General features: G+C 39.1%; 1 protein-coding gene across 4 annotated transcripts in view; it reads right to left on the bottom strand.

The window, feature by feature from the left end:
• Positions 1-24,936, bottom strand: part of STXBP4 (syntaxin binding protein 4) — a 222,109-nt gene that overhangs the window by 49,592 nt on the left and 147,581 nt on the right. For 3 of the 4 annotated variants that reach the window (XM_032429268.1, XM_032429266.1, XM_032429267.1), the window contains 2 exons: positions 19,795-19,852; positions 1,346-1,643 (listed from right to left, as the gene is read on the bottom strand). In XM_032429268.1, coding sequence (XP_032285159.1) covers positions 1,529-1,643; positions 19,795-19,852 — 173 coding nt within the window. In that variant the 3' untranslated portion in view covers positions 1,346-1,528. Of the gene's footprint in view, positions 1-1,345; positions 1,644-19,794; positions 19,853-24,936 lie in introns of those variants that run through there. The other variant, XM_032429269.1, reaches the window with a different exon arrangement.

Raw genomic sequence — 24,936 nt, 5'->3', positions numbered from 1 at the left:
GGAACTGTCTGGTGGCATCCTTACAATAAAATAGCTTAAGATGAAAAGTGTGATCAGTTTGGAGGGTGATATCAGCAATCATGAGGCCAGTCTTGAACTCACAGCAGGAGAGTTCACGGAGGAGTCCCGATAGCAGAGGAGATTCCAGATGCTCCTCTTCTCATTAGCAGCCCACAAATGTTCCCTCTGGCAAGGGCAGCCTAAGCAGGGCAGACCCCTGATGGGAGCCAGTCCCTTTACTGTAGAAAAATGTGAGCTGCTCAAAGAAGCCTGTTGGAAGGGCATCACGGAGCTGTGCCCTGACGTGGTGAATGTTTGGGGGTGAGGGGTTTATAGGCAAACAGTGGGGTTATGTGGGGGGTCCTGTCTGAGTGAAGAGGTGCCCCTGGATCTCCGTGGCCACTGGAGCGCAGAACTGTGGAGCTCAGCTGTATCAGCAGAACAGCGGTGGCCTGTGTGCTGGGCTGTGAACTCCCTCTGCAGGGAGAGCAGGGTGCAGTGGAAAGGGGGCTGGACGCGGAATCAGAAGACAGGTGTGACTCAGCCCCGGGACAAGGTGCTTCAATTCTGAACCACTATTGCCCTAACGAAAAACAAGAATAAAAATACCCACAGGATCTGTCTCACAGGCATGTTGTGTGGTTTAAATAAAACAGGGTCTGAGAAGCATTTAGTAAATGAGCAAGCCCCATACGTGTGTAAACTATATTCCGTAGCCTATGAAATAGTTGTCCAAATGTGATCCTTAAGAAACCCCAAAAGCTTGCTCAGATCACTTTCCTAAGATGATAATATAAAAGGTTAGTGACTTATCAAATAAATGAAGTGCTTCACTGTGTTCATATAATTTTCCAGTAAGTCTTAATTATAAAAACCGTGGTATCTGATACTCTATAAAGAACTATATATAAAATTACAAATCTAATTGTATATGAAAAAATATACATATTATAAAATCTAATTATATGTGATTTCAAAAAATGCAACTAGACAATTCTTAAAGAACTACTGTAGTGGCAACTGATCTTATAAATGTATACAGTTATATCAAAAAGTTTCATCATACCATATGCTCTCACTCATACATGGAATTTAAGAAACAAACCAAATGAACAAAGGAAAAAAAGAGACAGAACAAAAAAAACAGACTCTTGAATACAGATAACAAGAGGGTGGTTGCCAGAGGGGAGGTGGGTGGGGGGATGGACGAAATAGATAAAAGGGATTAAGAGTACCCTCATCATGATGAGCACGGAGTAGTGGACAGAATTGTTGAATCACTATATTGTACACCTGAAACAAATATAACACTATATGTTAATTACACTTCAATAAAACAAAAAAATGCTCATCACAAGCAAAAAAAAAAATTTTTTTTACAAAAGTAGCCTAACTCTAGAGTCTCTATTTCAGAACTTCAGTAAGTAGTGTGTGTTTTGCTCCTATTTTAGACCATTGCATGTTGGGAGTCATCCACGTAGAATGAGATGTTAGAAGACCGTGGAGCTCAGCTTCCTACGGAAGACCATCAGCTCTTCTGATCGGGAAGTTCTCTGGAACAATCCTCTTCATTCTCATCTGAGCAGGACAGGTTCAGTGCACTCATCACAGGATGGATCCAGGACGTCGTCTGTGTTACGTGACTTGAGAAGAACAAGGAATGCAATTATAATCTGAAAGATTGCCTGTCCTTCTACCCATCCGCACACGTCCTGATCCCAGGGACACTGCTTCCTCCCTACAGCAGAGCTCCTTGTGACAGGAAGCAACTGGAACTCCATCCAATAGTTTTAAAAAGTCTTGGATAGGTTTTAAGGTTCAACCAAACCCATTTCTTTCTTTCTTCTTTGGTAAAAAGGAATGTAGGAGAACGTGTGATCTTTGACTCCTTGCTTTTCCTTACCCAACATTCAGTCAGCAAGTCCTGGGACTGTCTTGCTGAAACATCTGTGGGGTCTTTTACTTCCTCTCCTCTTCTAGTGCTATAGCCTGGGTCACGGAAAATGCTTGTCTCTCTGCCTGTTCTGGTTCTTTGTTAATTCAATCTCTACTCCAGCCAAGAGATCTTTCTAAATGACAAATCAGACACTGTTGCTCGCCTGCTAAAAATTCAGTGCCAACCCATGCCTTCTGGATCAAATACATACTTCCATAGTATGAAATACCTTGATTTTTTTTTTTTACCTGCCTCAATAATACTTTCTTCTCTGCTACAGTCTTCCTTCATCCCATTTTGCTTATCTAGTTAACTCTTACTAATTCCAAAGAATCAATCTTCCTCAAAATTCCTCCAATCTGTGCTCCTGATGTTATCTCTTATTACACTCTATTATGAGTGCCTGTTTATCTTCAGTAAAGAAGAAAGAAGTTACTTCGTTAAGAAGCTCTTTGAGGGCAGGAACTGTGTTTCTTGTCTGAATTTATGGTGCTTAACATGTGTGAAGAACGAACGACGAGGCATTTCAGGGAAGAACACAAGCAGAGGTAGGGAAGGATGTGCAACAGGTATAGGGCATGTTCAGGGAGTGCTGAAACATCGCAACCTGGGCCCCTCCCTGGTGGATGGTGTTTCTCAGACCTCGTATCCAACACTCAGGATGAATCTCTTAAATCCACCACTATCTGCCCAGCTCCTGAGTGTTGGACAGATAGCTGCCAGAATTAGGATGATTTGTTTCTTCTTCTTCTTTTTTTTTTTGGCAGTGAATTTACCTATTTTGTTTCTTCTTCCTGGATACTCTTTCTTTCACTGGCTTACCCCACTGCCCTCATCCATCTAGATCAGTCTCTCTGACCCCTATCCTATCCAGACTCAACCATGGAAAGTAGCATCATGTCTGTCTATGGGTTGGCACTTAGGAGGATCAAATAAGATGGGGGGGGGGGGGGAGGTCTAAAAGTTTCTCCTACGTCACAGAGTAACATTTCCAAAGTCTGTTTTTAAAGGGTTTTTAGTAACTTATGTAAAGAAGATAATTCTATGGTTGAATAAGTTTGAGATTCATTAGGTTAAATAAAGCTAAATGGGTTTCTTTACTGCAGGATTTCCCTAAGCCTTAACTATATTAACATGTTCTATGACTCACCAGCAGTTTGCAGTATTATTCCAACTAACACGCCCCTGTCGGCACACACGGGACTAGTATTCCACAGAGCACAATTTGGGAACTATCACAAAAATGCACTTAACTTTATTGGCTGTTGAGGACAATAACTGACAATGCTGGACTTAGTACAAATAGGCAGTTTCACTGTCAGTGGTGATTTGGTTTATTTTTGACCCTATATCCCAAATTCTATGCATATCCCCCAATACAAATTGTTCAACTCCTCAGTTTAAATATTAAAATTCATCTTTCCATGGAAGATCATTGAAAGCTTCATGATGGCGTAAACAAATTCAAGTTGTTTTAAGAATCAAGGTGAAGGTGGCAAGGCTCAAACATCTTCGTAATTTCAAAAGTACAGAGTGTGGTTCTTCTCTTGACAGTAATCCACATTACTATTATCTCTTTAAAATGGTTTATGGTTTAATGGAATTTATTATGGAGGCTAAACTTACTAAAGCATTGGATTCTGCACAGGTTAACTTCATTTCAAGGTCTTGGGGGCAGGTGGGGGGGTTAGGGAAAGCTGGAAGTCTGCCTAAATTGAAAGTGGTTTTAAAGAAATACTAATGAGTGTAAGATAAGAGGGCCAGGATGCTGCTGCAAGGTGAAATGAGGACACTCATTCTGTACAAAGCACCTGTTTAAAACCAAAAGGAAAAACTTGATGAGACAGTTTTGCTAATTTTAAAATATTGGTGTATTTACTTTGATGTTTACCAGCACATTTATAATATCTTAGTCCAAAGAAGAGACTTTAAATTATTATAAATGCTCCCTCCCCAACAATGTCCCCAAGTTAGGGAGTGTGGGAAGGAAGGCAAACAGGAACCATCACCTCGGGGACAAGTTTCAGGTGCACGCTTTCCTAGCAGACTTTCTGAAAAATAATATTCTTGGGGCGCCTGGGTTGCTCAGTCGTTAAGCGTCTGCCTTCGGCTCAGGTCATGATCCCAGGGTCCTGGGATCGAGCCCCACATTGGGCTCCCTGCTCAGCGGGAAGCCTGCTTCTCCCTCTCCCACTCCCCCTGCTTGTGTTCCCTCTCTCGCTGTGTCTCTCTCTGTCAAATAAATAAAATCTTAAAAAAAAAAAATAACATTCTTATGCTTAAACTATTATAACTGTTAGATATGGACATTCCATTAAATTTATAATGTAACCTAAGCAAAAGCAAAATGTCTAAGGAAGAAATGTAGTTACTGACTCTGAACAATGACTATGAGAAAGTTCCACTAGAAGGTCATCCTTGCCAGGAAACTTCATTAAGAGCTTTTTTAAATCAACAAATCTACATCTGATCTTTTCCCAAATACAAAAGTTACATCATAAAATATTAATTAAGCTTATGTTCACAATATACTTCTTGCTATCTGTTTAAAAAACACACACCCCAACACCAAACGTGCAATTACAACAGCTACTTACTAGGAAAACAAGAACAACAACAACAAAACAACCAACAAAGGGATAAGGTTTCTATGCTTCAAGTACATATTTCACACCTAGGTCTTTCGTACAAACAAAAACCAAAGCTTCTAAAACTCAGGTAGTGCATGTGAAGTGCCTGGCAAAGAGTAGATATTCAATAAGTGATCATGGCTAGTTTTTTTGTTTTTGTTTTTGATAATCAGAACTTTGTGATTATTGCAAGAAAAACCTGGAATTCTTCCTATGATGCTGGAACAGGGCCAGCTGTGTGTAGACCATTCAATTTTATGTCCTGGTGAGCATTGTGCCTAAAGAGCTTTGACATAATCGGTATGATGAGATAATCCCAGCTTTACTGGCTTGGAGAACATTCTAGTATTAGAGATACTTCCTCTCTGATTTGTGTGCTTGGTAGCTCAACTGAGAAGAGAGAATAAATCAGCCCTGTTGACTCTGTTTAATTAATAAAGACCCCATGGTTCATGAAGTGAGATGCTCCTACTTAGTATGAAAAATTTAGAGGTCTGGAGAATAAATGAGACTGACTATGGAACGTAAAAATCTTCCATTTGAACATACACTACCTCTGGCAAATGTTCCTGCGGAGAGTGCATCTGACCTGATTTGGGGAGCAATCAACAGCAGTTCAGATATATCTGAAAATCTAAAAAGCATAATACTACTTGCCCCTGAGTGACGGCCAAATCTGTTGTTGGGAAACAGAAATATTCGATCTAGGAAGATGACAGTGTTGTGTTTTTTTCTTTTATAATATTAGTAAATTGAAAGACATATTTTAGGGCTTATAAAAAAGAGCCCTAACAGAACATGCTTTATTTTATTGGCAAAGAAATGTAAGTGAATTGTTTAAATCCCATTATAATTACCCTCCTTATGTTTCTTACCTCCTAGCATGCAAAATGCTTTATTTTAAAATAAAAATTTAGGACAGCCTTTGAGAGAAAAGTGGTTTAAAGACAAAAAGTGCACTAGCTTTGAAGAAATTCATTCTTAATAACCATCTGTAATGATGAAAGAGGTTCTTCTGTTAAACTCCATTGTAAATGACACTATTTATATATCATTGTGAATTTAGCAAGATTTCATATATAATTTTATCATGTTGAAGATAAGGTCGCAAAATAATGAGACTAAGTAATTAACTTGCAATGTCCTTTTTTTGTGGGGGTGGGGGATAATCCTATGCATGTAATATTCATATGAACAAGAAAATAAAGACAAGTAATATATGTTAATTCAATCTGCTTCTGACATCAGTATCTTGGAATTACTGGAAAATTTTACAACTGGCCATAAAGTGCAAGTAGTAATAACAATAAAAGATTTATACTTAAAAAAGAATCCCAATTGAAAACAAATTAGAAGGTAAGAACAGAAAGTGAACCGTGTCAATAAAATTATCAAAAAGTCACCAAACCTTGGTGAGGCAGCGCGTAATCTTGCCAGACACTGGTTATGAGAATGACTAGGAATTAGTAATATGAAGAATCCATTCCAAAACATATTTAAGAGAAAATTACAAGCTGTTTGTTACCACTGACAGATAAGGAGTTCCCTCTTACATAATTTTGGAAATACATCCCTAAAATCAAAATGGATATTTCTTAGTAATTAGCTTTGTAAATATCACAAAACAGTTCCAGTATTTTGTAATTAAACATTTGGAAATCCACTGGGACTCTGACCAAATATTAGCAGGATTCCATCCAAATATTTATGGTCTTTAAGACAAATTTCTTTTTGCTACATATTTATGGCAATTTATATAAAAATACATATCTTTTGAAAAATTGAAAAATCCAGTTAAAAAACCTTCACATCTCAGATATCACATTATTATAAGAATCTAAAGCTATAGTCATATATTACTTATGCATAATATTGGAAAAAACTGCTGTCACTAGACTTGTAAAAGATGAACACTGAAGATTCCTGAGAAAAATATAAATTATATCCTTTAAATCATATACACAGGTTTAGATTGCTGTCAATTACTGTACAAAGCTAAAACATCCCAGGTCCAGAGCTGATACAAAGAAATTGTCCTACAGTCACAGATTACAGCTTTGGGCAACTCTTAAAAATTGATGCTGTTTTTCACTGTGATAGGATTAAAGAATACAGAAGGCCCCAAAGAACATGTCCCACTGGTACTTATACACTGGACTATTAGATACTAATAAACACAGAATTTTCAAGTTGGTATATTCGTACATTCTCATGTCCCCTTTGGCAGGGCCCACCAAACTTTATGTTCTCCCGTCCATATCACAGAGTTGTTACCAGGAGGCAGCTGCCTGGAGACTACCTGTCCCAGCGATCCTTATGTGAGCATGTGGCTAGTTCCTGCCAGTGGAAGGTGTGAGAATTGATGCTTATCTCTTGCGGGCCAGGGGTTTTTAAGAAACTGGAGTGCCTTCTCCTACTCTTACTCCTCATCTGCTAACTGAAGGCAGAGGACTCTGAGGACCTAGGGAATGCGGAGCCATGAGCTAGGAGGAGCTGGGGTACCAAAGTCACCAGCCCAAGAAAAGAAAAGCCACTCATCAACCAGGAAGGTCTGCATTAACTGGTATGCGAGCATTAAGCCACTGAAAGGTGGCGGTTTGTTACAGCCATTAGTTAGTGTCATTCTAAATCATCCTCAAGCAAGAAGAGAGTATTTCAAGATGAAGCCATGACTATGACTTCCCCTGTAAATACAACTTCTCCAAACTAAAGAGGTTGGCTTTCTAAAATACAGAAGACAAGCAATACATATATATTTTCATGCTACTTTAAATAGGTCAGTAGTGATCAAAAGACTGTCTGAATATAGATTAATGAAAACTAAATTTAATTAGAAACAACTTTGCAAGACCACTGCCAGTTTCCACCTTAAATTCTCACTTATGAATACAGGTGCATTAAATATAGAAGCTACTTTAGTTTGTAATGTTCACATGTTTCACTTTTTTATCCAATAAGTTTAATAAACATCTGATTAAGTACATTTTTCTTAATTACCAAATTTGAAAACTTAAAAAAACTAAAATGATTTGAAGCAAAATTTCAACTAATTTTATACTTATTCTAATGTTATTTTTCTATTAAAGTTAAGTGGACTACACTAAAAATATAAGCACATGAATGTACATATTCTTTTATCAGAGAAGAATTGGACATTCTACTATTTTTAAAAGATTTTATTTATTATTTGAGAGAGAGAGCACGAGAGGGGGGAGGTTCAGAGGGAGAAGCAGACTCCCTGCTGAGCAGGGAGCTTGATGTGGGACTCGATCCTGGGACTCCAAGATCATGACCCGAGCCAAAAGCAGTCGCCTAACCAACTGAGCCACCCAGGCACCCCAAGAACTGAACATTCTAAAATCACAAAACTGGATGGGACTTTGAGAGGTTCCCTCCCCCACCATCTCTATAGTCTTGACATGTTCTATCCAAGTATCATCAACTCCGTAATGTGTAAGTGCAAAAGCCACTTGAGAGTGAGTGCTATAAAGTCGAAACTTTCAATTATAGTGAAAAATTATGGGATAAACACCAAACGTGCCATCAACCTTTATAGTTCTCTCATCAACTCTACAATACTATTTCTAGTGGTGCCATCTTGGACTTGTGAATCAGTGGACTTAACTGTCTTTTAGAACCTTATTTTGAAGAAGAGAAAAAGTTATACTTATCATCCTCATGTTATATCTGAGGAAACTAATACCGAGAGAGGTAAAATAACTTACTTCAGGTCATAAAACTGTTAGTGCCTGGATCCGGACCCAAATCTGACTTCGGAGAATTTAGCCATTCTGTTAAACTCCTATCTGAGGCTCTGTTATCTGGGTGGGTTTCAACAATATGTATGGCGATTCTGGGATGGGGTAAATGATCACCTAAAAGGGCTCTTCAGCTTTACAAAATGAGATAATTAAAGATGTGTTGACTGAATACAGATTATATTGTCTAAAGCATATTTAAAAGCACTTGCCACAAAAATCATATTTTTATTAAGTAGGAATAAAAAGTACTAGCATGAAGCCTGCTTCCTCAGAAGTCTTACACTTTTCACAACATGAAAATGAATTCTTTATATGTCTGTCTTTTTGCCCACAAGGATGTTAATTTCTGGAGGGCAGAGAGGGGTCTTTACAATCTCGGTGTCAGGCTCACAGAAAACGAGGGTCAATAAATGTCTGATGCATAGATCCACCAGACTTTTCACTGGTATTATTATTATCATACCACATGTAAAAAATGCTCAAACGTGGTAGACTAGCTTATTTATGATTGAGGACCAGATAAAACTATCTTCAGAGGCGCCTGGGTGGCTCAGTCATTGAGCGTCTGCCTTTGGCTCAGGTCGTGGTCCCGGGGTCCTGGGATGGAGCCCTGCATCGGGCTCCCTGCTCCACGGGAAGCCTGCTTCTCCCTCTCCCACTCCCCCTGCTTGTGTTCCCTCTCTTGCTGTGTCTCTCTGTGTCAAACAAATGAATAATTAAAATCTTTAAAAAAAAAAACTATCTTCAGATGTGATAATGCAGCAGCCTCACCCTAAGTGATTCAGAAATATGTATATAGAGACTCTACTTTATCAGGAAAGAGTTCAATTGATTTATATAGCCTAAAAGTCATCAAATAACCAGGACTACTAACCCTCTTCACCAATATTCTCATAGCCAAGTAACCTGAAAAGGTCTATTCATATATTTGGTGGTAGGTAATAACTGAACCACTATGATAATCCAAACAATTTTGATTAGAGTTTATTTGCTATATAGCCAGAGTCATATGTAAACTTACTCAAATCCCAGGATTTAAGTCATAATTGTTTACATTGAACAAATACTATTGTTAGCTAAACAAATATTGTGTTAGTATAAAATGCTACCAAAGACAAACTTGATGGTAAGGGATGGCTAAGAACTCACGTTACCCCTCAATTCTCTCACCATTATTGAAGTGATTTTACTACCCTGGAGTTTTCAGCCTCTGAAATAACTCAGGATGCAGCCAAAGCCATGTTTCTAGCCATCCAACACCCAACAAAAGGATGAAGATTTTTCATAAAGGGGCCTGGTTAATGCTGATGCTAAGTAACAAAGTTCAGGTTAGGATCTAAGAAGACCCTCCAGCCCCCTCACTGTCCTAGATCATTCATTTGAGAGGGATGTTTAGGTAAGTGGCAGCTGGATCAGACATGACATCAGATAAGCATTTTGTACTTTACAATGTGTTTTGACACTAATTTCCCAATTTGCTTTTCATACAAAGCTCATAAACCTAACTTGTCTCTACAAGTTTAACAACTGAAGAAACCGAGGCTGGGGTATTCAAGCACCCTTAGTTCACACAGTAGCAGAACCAGGGCTTAGACGCAGACCAGGGTTACTATTCTTCCGTACAGACTATGCAGACCTGGTTTGAAATCCCCGATCGCCCATGTCTAACTAGGTTACTGTGTGTCTTAAAAAAAGTTACTTAAACTCCCAGTCTCAGTTTCCTAATGTAGAAAACATGTAACACATGCCTCAATAGTGTTAAGAGATAACACACATAAATCCTCTAGTTCCATGCCTGACACATTCTAGGTCCAAGTCATAATCATTACCCTCTCCCCTCTACCTTCGACTCCCTGTATTAGTTTTCTATTGGTGAAGTAACAAATTGACACATAAAATTTAGTGGCTTTAAACAACACAAATTCACTGGCTTACAGTTCTGTAGCTCAGAAGTCCGACATGGCTCTTACTGGGCTAAAATCAAAGTGTTGGCAAGGCTAATGTTCCTTTCTGGAGGCTCTAGGGGAGATTTCGTTTCCTTGCTTTCCCAGCTTAAAGGCCACCCACATTCTGTGTTTGTAGCCCCCATCTTCGAAGCCAGAAACATAGCCTGTCTGTCCCTGCTTCCATTATCATATCTCTTTCTCTGACCCTCTTCTTCTGCCTCCCTCTTCCACTGTTAAGGACTCATGTGATTAGAGTGGACCCACCTGGATAATCCAGGATAATCTCCCTATTTTAAGACCAGCTGATTAGCAGCCCTAATTCCACGTGCAACCTTTATGCCCCTTTACCATGTAACCTAATGTATTCAAAGGTTGTGGAGATTAACATGAGGACATCGTTGGTGGGGAGGAGGTCATTATTCTCCTTTCCACACTCCTCCTCCCCTTAGCTGCTTCATCTACTAAAGACTAGGGCACAAGGAAAAAGGCACTAGTTTGGATTAATTCTTGCAGGTGTGCCTAAAACTTGGTAAATGTATAAGAAATGTATAGGAAAATGATATACTGCACTGTAATGGAGATTACTGGATAAAGAAAAAGAAGGTGCTGGAGAATTTATGGAAAGTAGTTTAAGAAAGAAGCAACTGTTGTGAACTGAATTGTGCCCCTACCCCCTCCAATTCATATATTGAAGCCCTAACCCATAATGTGGGCTATATTGGGAAATAGGCCTTTAGGGAGGTAAAGTTAGATGAGGTCATGGAGGTGAGGCCCTGGGTCCAGTGGGACTGGTGTCCTCGTAAGAAGAGGAAGAGACACCAGAGCTCGATCTCTCTGTGCACACATGGACAACAGGCCACGTGAGGACACAGTGAGAAGGTAGCAGTCTATATCCTAGGAAGAAAGGCCTTACCAGATATCCTGATGGCATCTTCACCTTGGACTTCTGGCCTCCAGAACTATGAGAAAATAAATTTCTGCTCTTTAAGCCACTTAGTCTTGGCAGTCCTAGCAGACTGATAAAGCAACCGAATTTGGAAGGAAAATGTTTGACAAAAGAGTCAGTATTTGTTAATTAACTTAAATAAAGGGTCCTGGAGGCAGAGACAGTTCCACATCCGGCTAAATAAAAGTATAACCACAGAAAGGTGATGAATTTCCCAAGTACTTCTTGCAATCCCAGAGGATTTGCTTACAGTATCCCAATAAAATGCTAAAAAACATGCTTTATGCCTCAGTCATACCTGTCATTGGTTAAATGGGGGTAGGGGGTGGAGAGCTGGATGCTGGCTATCTAGATCTGGATGTTTTATTCATTTCCGTGGGCTTTGCCATTCTGAACGACCTAAGCCAGCTGGCTGGCCTTTCGTTTAAATGACAGTTGCTCTTACAGCGCTCCGCACTGCTACACCCCTTCGTAGGTATTTATAGAAAATCCAGAGCTAGCTGTCTCAGGCTCCTGAGCAATGCAACCTCTCTGCTCCTGTCATAGGGCTTCTGACTGGCCAGCGAGTGGCGTTAAGTGTAAGTTTTGGCTAGTGGTTTCTATTTGCAGCTGTGCAAATGTTGTCATTTACGGCCCCTCCACTGTCCAATAGCAGTACTATAAAATAAAGGGAGGGAGGGAGGACTAACCCCTGTTCAACGCTCACCATGTGCCAGGTGTTTTGCCAGGGGCTTACCCCCTCCCCCCTTATTTTATTCAATTCTCAAAACAAGCCTAGGAGATATAAACTACCATTCTTCTTTTTTGAATGAGAAAAGGGGGAACAAACAATTGAACACAATATCAATTATACCAAGGTCACACTCATAAGTGGTGCGTAAACACTAGAACCCAGGTCTGTCTGACATTACAGTCTGTATTTTTTTTTTTTTCTCACCAATTGCTTCCCCAAATTGGCAATGACAGTCTTCATGCATTTGATAAATATTTATTTAGTCCCTATACATACCAGGCACTGTACTAGTTACTGGATATTCTAAGCCAGCCGTCACCTGGATGGCTACATCCAAACCAGTGGTTTCAATACAATTTATTCATAACTAAGAAGTGTTTGGGGACAAAATATTTCCTCCTTCAAGCCATCTTTTGATTTCTTCATTACAGTCTCATGAAGAATGAAATGCTCAGGATTCTCATGCACATAGAGGATAGTGAGGAGCTAACATGCGCTCTCCTTATCTATGCTTTAGTTAGGTGCATAGAAATTATCCTAATGCCTCATCAAGTGAGCCTTAGACTTAGAGTCGTTTGTGAATAGATATTTCTTAACTCACCCAAAATGAATCAAAGCAGCCAAATTAATGAGGTCCTCAGAAGGCGGGCTCCTGACAGTGTCCACTAAAGAAGAGCTAAACTAATCTGCCAAGGATTTAGGAAAAGTCAAAAGCAGCAGCTTATTATTTCCATTCCAGAAACCATCCGTTCCTCTCACCCTCCCCTCCAATCACCCTAATTTGTAATTACATTAGAATTACCCAGCATAGGCTATACTTGTAAAATAAAGTTAGGGGGCAAGAAAACATAACCTCTAATTTTTCTCTTTTGTGTTTTCTATTTTATAAATGAGAGGACACAATGTAACTTAAGCCTTTAATTAATACAGTAGGCTGACAATGGCAAAGTCTTATTCAAACACAGGCTGTGATCCACATTCTTTCCTACCTGGGAACAACCTAATAGGATGTCCTACCTCAAGTCAATGAAGACAATCATCTAGGGTCATTAATTTCTCTGACTGGAGAGAAATGAAGAAAGCCATGCCTACCAGAAATCATTAATCTTTTAGAGTCATTAAGGCAAAGCTTTTAAATACTATCTTATAAGAACTTCTCTGGGTGGCTTGTCATTGTTTATTTCATTGTTTCAACCTACTCTTTGTATTATTACTGCTCATCCTGGCAGAGTTTCTGCATTAGCAAAATATTCTAGAAGACCAAAGATTGCAAAGATGTGGCACGTGTCCCCTACACCTCTTCCCCTCTGCAGCCACAGCAAACACCTAACTGATCAGACATCACTGAGGATGAACACAGCTTAGAATATTTCCCCAAACCATGCTTGAGACAGTGAGTTGAAATCTATTTGCCTTCCCTGCTCTAGACCGACACTTTTGTTTTATTCAGAAATTACTGACTTCCTAGGTTCTACTGATAGGCATTTTAATGTTGTAAGTATACTTCTTCCTATGTAATGGATGAAGTTTTTATAACATGAGGAGAGATCTCACATTGAAGGTGTATCAGCACAAATGAACACGTGGAGAATTATAAGTTTAAGTAACTTTTAAAAACAAATGATTATACCTACTGGAAAACTCACTAATCACTATACATAGTATCATTCCATGTCTGAAGCAAGTGTCTAATACTGAGATATCTGTATTACTTATACAGATGTATTACTTACACAGATGTATACACATATATATATAACATACATATATACACATGGAAACATATATGTTTATATATGATATATACAAACTATATATGTGTGTGTGTGTGTGTGTGTGTGTGTATAAATACAATATATATTTTACATATATTGTGAAATAGCATTGTGGTAGGCATCCTTTAAGCCAGGTCCCAGTGATCCTCACCTTTTGGCATTCTCACTCTTCTACATTGTACCAGGGTTGGTCTCTGTGACCAATAGCATATGGCAGGAGTGATGGTATATCACTCACTTTTAAGATTGGTTATAAAGCTTTGGTCTTCATATTTCTCTTGTTCTCACTCTTTCTCTTGTCTCTTGTTTTGGGGGAAGCCTGCCATCTTGTTGTGTGCAGTCCTAAGGAGAAAGGTCCACGTTTTGGTGAGGAACTGAAGCCTCCTGCCAACAGCCAGATGTGTGAGCTTGGAAAAAATATACCAGCCCCACTAAGGCACTCTTCAATCCCTAGTCTTGGCTAATAGCTTGATCATAACTTCATGAGAAACCTAGAGAGAAAGAGCCAGAATGATCCAGTAAAACCACACCTGGATTCTTGACCCTCTGAAACTGGGTGAGAAAATGTTTACTGTTTTAAGCTGCAAAATTTGGGAGAAATTTATCATGCAGCAATAGAATTAACAATCACGATCATTAATCACAGTGAATCTGAGTTTTTCAATAGAAAAAGAAAACACAATGAAAGCAATGTAGCAGTAATGTCTAATTTGTAAAAATTAAGTTTTACTATTAAACATAACTCTCAATAATTTTGTTAAATTTTATAACACATTTTAAAGTGGAGTCATATCAAAGGACTACTATAAATCTGTAATAGTATACAACTTTCAAAGGGAAGAAACTGGGTGGGAAAATGGTTAAGTTAATCAGATAATTTCATCATAGCACCATCAAGGTAACTGACATTTGTCGTTAAATTTATTTATTTATTTTTTAATTGTTATTTTTAAAGATTCTATTTATTTATTTGACAGAGACAGACACAGCGAGAGAGGGAACACAAGCAGGGGGAGTGGGAGAGGGAGAAGCAGGCTTCCCGAGGAGCAGGGAGCCCAATGCGGAGCTCGATCCCAGGACCCTGGGATCATGACCTGAGCTGAAGGCAGACGCTTAACGACTGAGCCACCCAGGCGCCCCTTGTTGTTAAATTTAAGAATGCTGCAACTCTCTAAGGAAAAAATATGAAAGTTTTCCTTTGAATGCACTGGTGTGTGCATGCATATATATATATATATATATACACACATATAGCGCAAGTGAGGCAAGCCCTGCCTATATGCATATTACATACACATATTGATACACACACACACACACATATATACAGACACACATGTTTTGTTAGTTCTGTGAAATGCTGGCTCTAGCAATGCCAACATTTTGATTAAATTTGTTTATGCCAGGTAAAATGCTTTCTTCTCTTGCATCAGAACTTAAGTAGATGACTACAAAGTATTATTAGGTGTGCAATGGACATGTGCAGGAATATTCAATGAGGACTATATTCGTCTGGGCGTTCTTGGGACAGCACTGACAGTTATTCCTTTGCCTGAGGCTTGGCTTCCATCAGATGGAACAATTCAATTTCCGGGAAGACAGTGACAGGTGTCAATTTCAGGGAAGAGATTATATGTATACAGACCATTATCTCCTCCGGTGTTCTGGAAGGGCAATTTCAACCTGTTCTTTTTAAGTAAAGGTAAGAGAGGCAATGACCTGAGTTCATTACTTGCTATTTCCTGCCTCCAAAGTACATTAACCTGGTAAATGAACTACTCCTACCTCAAAAGCTAAGGTTATCCAGGTTCAAAATTTCAGCTGGGGTAAATGGTAGGATGAAGATGAAAAAATAAGACAAAAAAGCTACATAGTTCCAAGAAGGACACACAATGGATGCTTGTGTATGCAGCCATTATGAATGTGGCAACATCACCTGTCTGAACCCAGCAGCTAAGAGCCAGGAAGTACCCCCACCAAAATGTTAAGAGTGAGGGGAGGGAGTGAGGACAGCTAAACTTGGCTGGAAGTGTGTACTTTGGGTCAGGAGCTATGATAGGTGTTTCACATACGTAAGCTCATTCATTCTAGGCAAGAACCCTACGGAGTGCTAATATTCTTTCCATTCTGTAAATATGGAGAATTAAAGCTCAGAGAGCTTAAGTAAACATGCCCGAGGTCGTTCAGCTATCCTGTGGAGACACCCGCATTTGGACCCAAGTTTTTCCAAATCCAAAGCTCAGGCTCTTCTTTCCCCTCTATCAGATGGCTTTCCTATAATCAGCTCCACGCACCAGAACTCCTGAACTTGACTCACACAAACCCCTATAGGCCCACACCCAAGAGCTATTTACAAGCAATTCAAATTAGTTTGATGATCTGGCGTCCTGTCCTCAGTTGAGAAACTCCTGGGGAAGAGGGTGAGGTGTGTAAAAGATAAGAAAGGAGAATGGGGGTAAGGAGATGGCCAGGCCCACTGAGAGCCGCAAGAGATGACAGCTGGGTCCCATTCTAGTTTAAAGAGCTTACCCTCCCCCTGCAGAACTCACTATATTATGCATAAGACTGACATTCATAAAGATTTTCTTTAGTAGCCTCATTGTAAGAAGGCAGGGAAGTATGCAACACTTATTAAGTAAAACTTGGATCAAGAATAGTCAAGCTAAAATAAATGCTGGTGCTTGAATGGGGTTAACTTCTAGCAGAAAAACCTAACTCAGGCAAGCAGCCCGTTCCTCCACAAGGCTGAGTAAAGGAAGCACTGGTACAGTATTAGCTTTTCTTATCTTTACTATTTGGCCTTTCTAATCTCCAGGAGATAACTAAGTATTCTTAGAACTAAGTTTCTATTCTGCTGCTTAAAAATGGATAAAGTAAGGAGCTCTCCCTAAATCAAGATTTGTTTAAAATCTTTCTTGTCACATGGAAACATACTACATTAAAATAAGGAGGTGGAGGTGGTAAAGCATGGGTGTGTGTGTGTGTGTGTGTGTTTATGTATGTGTGTTGGGGGCTGGCTTTACTTACCTCAGCTCTGCAATTTTACTACTGCATGGCTTTGACCAAGTTAGCCTCTTTTCCACATAGTTTCTCCAACTGTAATGGTGATACAATGATATCCACCATTGTCCTTTGGGGAACAAACCTATCTTATCTCTTTTCTGCTTTCTTTGTAAGTCAAGGTTAAGGTCAAGGAAGAGAACTGATGGGCTTCCAAAAGACAGGTTTAAAGAATATATTTAGGTTTAGGTCTAAAGGATATATTTTCTATGTTGGAGTAGACTACATAAACGTAGTGTCTCTTTCTGTTCCTTCCACAGGACTGTGAGTTAGACCTCAGGGTAAACGATTTGTTTACTCTTTTTTCTCTCCTTTCCTCTCCTTGGATGCTAGTCTTCCTTGTAGGAGGAGCCCAGCCCAAGACTGTTGTTCTGGTCTGCTAGACAGAGCTGTTTAAGCCAGCTGGGCACCCGGCAATGGGAAACACTCACCCTTTGGCTGGCCATCTCTTGCTCCCTCCTTGTCTTTGGTGGTCAGTGGTTGTGCTTTTGGTGTCCTTTCCTCACATGGCACTAGTCAGGCGGTGACACTCAGCTTTGGGTTAGGATATACTGACAGCCGACTGAGGCAAAGGAGTCCCCACAGGGTCTAGACTCATTTACTGATGTTTTTCAAAGGCCTTTGAACGAGAACCCCAGTAAATAATTGAATGCTAGTTTGCCTTCCTTTGATCAGGCACTTCTTTTGGGGACTTTCTAGGAGACAGGCATGGCTGAAGGCAGGATGCAGCTCACCACCATCATAATACCACCCTAATAAGAGCCAAGCGGTGTCCATTTTCCACACTGTTAGCAGAATTAAGTGATACAATGCATAGAAAAGTACACCTAACATACGCCTAGTTACCGAGCATCAGGTTGTGCCCAGTAAATGCTCATTCTCAGGGCACCTGAGTGGCTCAGTCAGTTAAGGGTCTGACTCTTGATTTCGGCTTAGGTCATGCACTTGGGGTTGTGAGATTGAGCCCTACATCAGGTTCTGTGCTCAGCATGGAGTCTGCTTGAGATTCTTTCCCTCTGCCCCTCCCCCTGCTCACGTGTGCTCTCTCTCTCAAAATAATAAATCTTTAAAAAAAATTAAATGCTCATTCCTCCCCCCTACATCTTTTCCCTTAATCATTACAAAGTTAATATGAGAAAAAAACCCAATGAAAACGTGAATGTGGTTTTTCTTTTTCCTGCCACGTCTACAGTACCCTGATTCAAATCTTCCAGGAACTCAACATAGTAAACCCAGCGTATCAGGGCACAACTCTCCTTCCAGAAGAGACATGATTCTGAAAGTGAAGAGTATGGTGCTAAATGTAATCCCTGCATGGGATTCCTGGGTTCTCTATTCCAAAAGTCCCTTTTCCATACATTATATACTACGCCTTTGCTTTATTACTTTTTGCTAGAGACCACAAGAAGAAAATACACCACAAAAACACATTGCCAGGTTTATCGTTAGTTTTTTTTTTTCCTCAAATCTTTTTAAATAAGAAGCTTTTGAATTCTCACTGTTTTCAATGGTCATATGATTTTTCATGTCCCCCCCACCACCATTATGGGCTTCTCCATATTGTAAATTAATGATGACTACTGGGCATCTACTATGTTCAAAGTTCTATGCTAGGAGCTTAACATTTAACAACTCTATGAAGTAGGCAATACTTCCCTTACTTTATGATGAGAAAACTGAGGTGAAGAGGGTATAGGAACCCGTGTGAAGTGACAGAGCTTGGGAATCCAGAATTTGGATATTGCTTTGGAAAATACTTGTACAACTGAAAGGACATCAAGGACATATCTCCCCTTTCCTCTCCAAATGTATAACAAGAATACATTGCTAGAAAGGACAATAAAGGGAGTCTTTTAGGTTTCAAGAGTCTTTGGGATTCCCATTTGTGTTCTTATAATGTCAATTCTGACATGAAAGGAGCTGCCCAGAACAGAGTAGATCAGTCTGCTTTGTCCAGGATAAAACTAACCAGTTCAGTAGACAGAATATGTATTGCTATTGAAGCTTTCAAAGACATGTCTCTATCATTGGCAGTCCAGTATAGTAGAATCCTGGAGTCAAAAGACTTTGATTCTATTCTGATTTGGTAATTTAGTAGCTGTGGATTTTTGGGCAACTGCTGCAAGCTCTTATGTTTTTCATCCATAAAACAGCAAAAATAGGGGCGCCTGGGTGGCTCAGTCGTTAAGCGTCTGCCTTCGGCTCAGGTCATGATTCCAGGGTCCTGGGATCGAGCCCCACATCGGGCTCCCTGCGCTGCGGGAAGCCTGCTTCTCCCTCTCCCACTCCCCCTGCTTGTGTTCCTTCTCTCGCTATCTCTCTCTGTCAAATAAACAAATCTTTAAAAAAAAAAAAAAAAAAAAAAAAAAACAGCAAAAATAAGGCATACATACCTCAAAAGGTGTTCTGAGAATCCACTTAGACAGGGTTTGTTCATATTATGCCTCGTTTATCTTGTTATTTATTATCTTTCCTACTATTATATAAATTCCATGACATCAGAGAACTAGTCTGTATATTTTACTACTGAATCTTCAAGGCATGGTACATTGCCTGGCACACAGCAAATGCTCAAAATATATTTGCAGAATGAATGAACTATGTATACTGTAAAGCACTAAAAATGCTGATTATTAGTATTATTGTATTAAGTATGAAGAAGTGTTAAGATATACAAATTGATTTTTTCATTAGATATTAACTTCTCATAAGTATTAATACTTTTAGTCAGAAGTGAATTCAGGCAGCCAACATTTAAGTTCAAATTACGATCTTGTTCCAACTTTTTGCTGTTTCCCTTGAAATAATTACTAGTTTTTCACCCCCTAAACGATATCTGATATTAGCATTTAAATCACATGAAATGAAAATGGTGAGGCTTCATTTCTTGTTACTAATTTTTGTAACCTCCAAGAGGGATTCTTGGTTTTGCTGATTATTCTGCAACTTCCAGGTTCTCTCCAGATGTGAAGGAAATTGCTTACTTGGTTGAGATGCTTGTACTTACTTGATGAAGTACTTGATTCCATCTGCTGTGTAAGCTTCCTCCCACCCATAAGGTAGATCTAGAGTGAAGGGAAACCAAAAATACACTTAATAAGATGATAAAGATAACTTTATTTCCTGGATGCAAACTTCCCACATCTTTACAATTATTTGAGTACATTTCTTGTACAAAATAATTTTCTTGAAAGGAGGAATTAAAACAATTCAGATGAGCTTTCAGACTCAGCATCTTTAGAACACAATAAATAAGTCCCGAACAGTTAACAATCTGCTTTAGTTGCATTAACTGGATTATGACTTGTCATTTACATGGGGTGAGCATTTTTGTCAGCAGGATTCAAGCAAAAATTTTTGGTGCAGGGGGTGGTTTTTGCCTGAAGGCAGAAGGATGGACAAGATGGCCCCTGCTTGTCTATTCTGGCTCAAAGTTTCCTTGATTGGCTCCCTTACATTCTTTCGCTCAGCTCTGCAGGGAACTGGTGCTTGAATGCCAGATCCGCAGGGGCTTGAAAGTAGCTTCTGGACAAGACCAAATTCCTTGTGAAGTCTGAAAGTTTAGCAAAGTGATTTACAATGGATTGTGGTATTTTATTTTGTTCATTAAGAATTTTGTGCACTAAACATAAATGGCCAAACAATTTGCTAAACTTAGCTTTCATTTCTGTAATGGGTTTGAGAGTAGTTAGTGAGCTATAAAGAAATGCAGATTGAAGTAAGCAAGAAATTATTTGGCCATATTTCTGTAAATGAGTACATTTGTGTCCTCATATCAAGAGAACAGGCCCATGTTGAGTAGCCACATTCTTTTATGTTGCAGCTATGGATGGTACGCCTCTAGAATACAATGGTTTCTATCCTTCTGCTATATCCCTGCATGCTGCTAAGGATTTTTTAAAATTTTTATTGTTATGTTAATCACCATACATTACATCATTAGTTTTTGATGTAGTGTTCCATGATTCATTGTTTGTGCATAACACCCAGTGCTCTATGCAGAATGTGCCCTCTTTAATATCTATCACCAGGCTAACCCATCCCCCCACCCCCCTCCCCTCTAGAACCCTCAGTTTGTTTTTCAGAGTCCATCGTCTCTCATGGTTTGTCTACCCCTCCGATTTCCCCCTTTCATTCTTCCCCTCCTGCTATCTTCTTCTTTTTTTTCTTAACATATATTGCATTATTTATTTCAGAGGTACAGATCTGTGATTCAACAGTCTTGCACAATTCACAGCGCTCACCATAGCACATACCCTCCCCAATGTCTATCACCCAGCCACCCCCTCCCTCCCACCCCCCCCCCTCACTCCAGCAACCCTCAGTTTGTTTCCTGAGATTAAGAATTCCTCATATCAGTGAGGTCATATGATACATGTCTTTCTCTGATTGACTTATTTTGCTCAGCATAACACCCTCCAGTTCCATCCACGTCATTGCTGCTAAGGATTTTAATTGACCTTTTGGATCAGTCCTTTGATCCTGGCTTGTTATGGCTCCATTGATGGGTATAATGCACAAAAGAACAGACTCCATGGCTCAGGTAGTCTACTTCTTTGGAAAGTAACTGAGCTACCACAATAGACCACTGACTTCCATTCCCCTAAGTCTCAGCATGAGGCAGAGCAAAAATGCACAAACAGTAACTATTTGAATGAAATAAAACCTTACTCTGTCACCATTCACTTCTTGAAGAATATTCTTTGAGAACAGTTTTGAAGATGTTGTTTTTATAATTAAGAAAAGCTTTATTTTAGATCTATTTCCAGTCCATTAACACAAGTTGTATAACATAACACCTTTGCTAAACATTCTGTAACTGTTTCCTTTGCTGATGAACATAGGCCACCTAGGAGTTTCTTTGCTCTCTTAGTGAATAAATGTTCCTATTTTAATTAGAAAAATGAGAATTTCTGGGAAGTCAGCATAAGTGAATGACTGGCTTCTTACAAGCCCCTGAAGTGACCACCATGTCCATCTCTTCTGGCAGCATGTGCCCAGCAGCATGGGCCATGGTTGTCCGCTGCTGCCCTGGTTCGAGGGGACTTATTTTCTTTTTTCACACTTTCTGCGTTTTTGTTACAGATCATTTTATTGATCACTGACAACCACCTTGCCTGCAGGGGAGAATGTCATGACTGTACAGAAGAATCTTGCTTTCATGATAAAAATGCTCAGAAATCCCAGAATATCCAGTCAATAAGGCAAAGGACAGCTAAAAGTTAAGTAGAAAGTCATTCTAATGGGACTAAGGTTTTTGTCCAAATGATTTATTTGTCCAACCATTATAGCTATACTTCTAGATTTTAAGTCACAGATTTTTTTTTTTCATGAAAAGGAGAAAAAAATGTACACTTCGGTATCTTTTAATCCACAGCGTCATTTAAAAATTAACATTGACATTGGAGTACCACACATTCTCTATGCCATCAGAATAGAATTCCTGCCCTTTCTTTTTCTTTTAAAAGATTTTATTTATTTGTCAGAGAGAGAGAGAGAGAGACAGTGAGCGAGCAGGGGGAGCGGCAGGCAGAGGGAGAAGCAGGGAGCCTGATGAGGGGCTCGATCCCAGGACCCTGGGATCATGACCTGAGCTGAAGGCAGATGCTTAACCAACTGAGCCGCCCAGGAGTCCCCTGATTATTTCTTACAATCCATTAAACAAGGACTATAACTTCACAACAGACTTATTAAAGGTACTAATCCATATCCATTTTAGTCAATATGGTTAATGAAGGACTGTAGCCATAAAGATGATTCTTTTGTGTTAAATAATATGTACAGCTTATTTTAGGATAAATTCTCTGTTCTGAAAAAATAAGCATTTCTTTTTAGAAGACTGAATGGTTTCTTCTTTTTCATGCAGCTACTATAATCTGAAAAACAGAATTGGAGGCTAAATTGATAGTAATAATCTCTCAGTGATAGTTCAGTACTAGAAAACACAATCACTGTCCAATTATAAACTGAAAAACACAATACTGATAAACCAAGTAGCTTACTTTATACAAAAAGAGCACTTTTGATTTCCATAAGCTTGTATGCTTATGATAGACTCAGCTTTCCATTAGGAAAGAATTTCATTTCTTCACAGTAAGTGATTTGGGCAAAATTATAACAAGATCTAAATACTTTTCAATAATCATTATTATTCCAAGGCATTAAATTTTTTCTCCATTCCTCATTTGCTTTATTCTTGTAAATATATAATGTTTCTATTTTTCCTTTTTATTTCATATCTGTCTTAAAACTATTATGACAAATATAATCACTTGAAATTGTTTCTGATTGGAAGTGTTTGTCTATAGACTCTCACATATAACATTCTTTCAATCAGAGATTATCTGTTTCCAATCAACCACTTCATGGGGATGACTCCAAAATCTTCATGAGTATCTTGCCAAAGTAAGAGTATTATACATACTTAGCTGTCACCTAAAACTCAACATATCCAAAACTAAACTCATCGTGTTTTTGTACAAACTACTTTCCTTCCAGTTTTCCAGTCTATTTACGTAACGAGATTCTCTTTGTCGTATTTGGCCCATTCATCAAATATGTATTGATCATTTATTATGTGTTCAGTATTTTGCTTTGTGTTCAATATGCAATGATGAACAAATAAAGATGGACCTTGGTCTATGGAGCCTTAAAACATAACCATAAATAAAGACAGTGTTAAAAATAGAAATAAGTACAACGATAGAAAAGTGTTGAATACTGTGAAAGAGTAACTTACAGCACAGACAAAGCCTAAATCCCCAAACACACAAAGAACTACAAATCAGTAAGAACAAGGCCAGTGACAAACAGGAGTCTGGGGAACATGCTGAACATTCAGGACACAGGAAAGACAAATGCACTTAAACACATGAAAATATGCTTAACTTCACTCTTAATGAGACAAATACAAATTAAACTATTATGAGATGCCATGTATATCATGTTAGCAGAGATTAAAAAGTTGTTTAATAAGACACTGTTGAGAGTGTGGAGAGACAGTCATTCCCATACTGATGGGAGTATAAATTTTTCCCATATTTATGGGAACTTGTCAATATCTACATAAAATCTTAAATGTTATTAATACCAGCTGACATTTATTGAGTGGTTATGTGGTAGACATTGTTCCAAGTACTACACATGTACCAACTCTGTTAGGCCTCATGGCAATTAAAAGGTACTGTGATCATCCCCATTTTACAAATGAGGGAACTGAGGCACAGAAAGGTGAAATCATTTGCCCAAGTTACACGGCTGGCAGGTGGCAAAGCCCAGACTCTTAAGCACTATCCTCACTGTCTCCATGTACCATTTAATCCAGCAATTCTTCTAGGAATTTAGCCCACAGATAGGTTTTCTGTACAAGATTATTAACGGTTAAAAAAAAAGGATTGGCAATAATCTAAATAACCACCAATGGGGACTGACTGAAAACAACATATCCAGATAATGGGGTGTTGTCCAGCTGTGAAACAGAATGAGGAAGTAATTTATGTACTAATTTGAATAGGGGGTATGGGATAAAGGATCTCTGGAGGAACTGCAGTTAAGGAGGTATGGACATGGGGAAGAACACTCTAGGCTGAGCGAACAGCATGTGCAAAGGCTCTGGGGATGGGAAAAACTTGGCACATTTGAGGAACTGAGAGATTACTGTTGTTGGAGCATAGTGAATGAAGGAGGGGAGAATGACACAAGATTTGGCTGGACAGATAAGCAAATATGACTGTGCAGGGTTTTGCGGGGCATGTTAAAATTGTTTGAAAGTTTCTTGAAAAGGAAGCAGGAGATCTGCTTCTCATTAAGATGAGGAAAACTGCAAAGAATTTTGCTCCCACCATATGTAGGGAAAAGCTGTACAACCTAAAAAATATAATAATTTTTTTTGAGTCCCTCAGAGACTGAGTTTCTCACCTGAGCTGACCTGAGGTGAACTGAATTCCAAAGGGTGATGAGCAACTCCAAGAAAAGATGGGGCACATGAACTCTTCTCTCTTGGCAGAGTGCCGTAAGAAATGTTGCCATAAAAGTGGGTAAGAAGAAAACATCTAAAATTATAACAAATTTGTAAGGCCTGATTATGGGCTAGCATGATAGTTTTTAGTGTTCCTGGGAGCTCCCTGCCCTCCCCAAGGAGAATCTGCTC

The sequence above is a fragment of the Phoca vitulina genome, unplaced genomic scaffold, assembly GCF_004348235.1.
Source record: "Phoca vitulina isolate PV1807 unplaced genomic scaffold, GSC_HSeal_1.0 scaffold40, whole genome shotgun sequence".
In the NCBI taxonomy this organism is placed as follows: domain Eukaryota; kingdom Metazoa; phylum Chordata; class Mammalia; order Carnivora; family Phocidae; genus Phoca; species Phoca vitulina.
The sequence above is the reverse complement of the archived record's forward strand: the minus strand, read 5'-3'. Positions and strand labels throughout refer to the sequence as shown.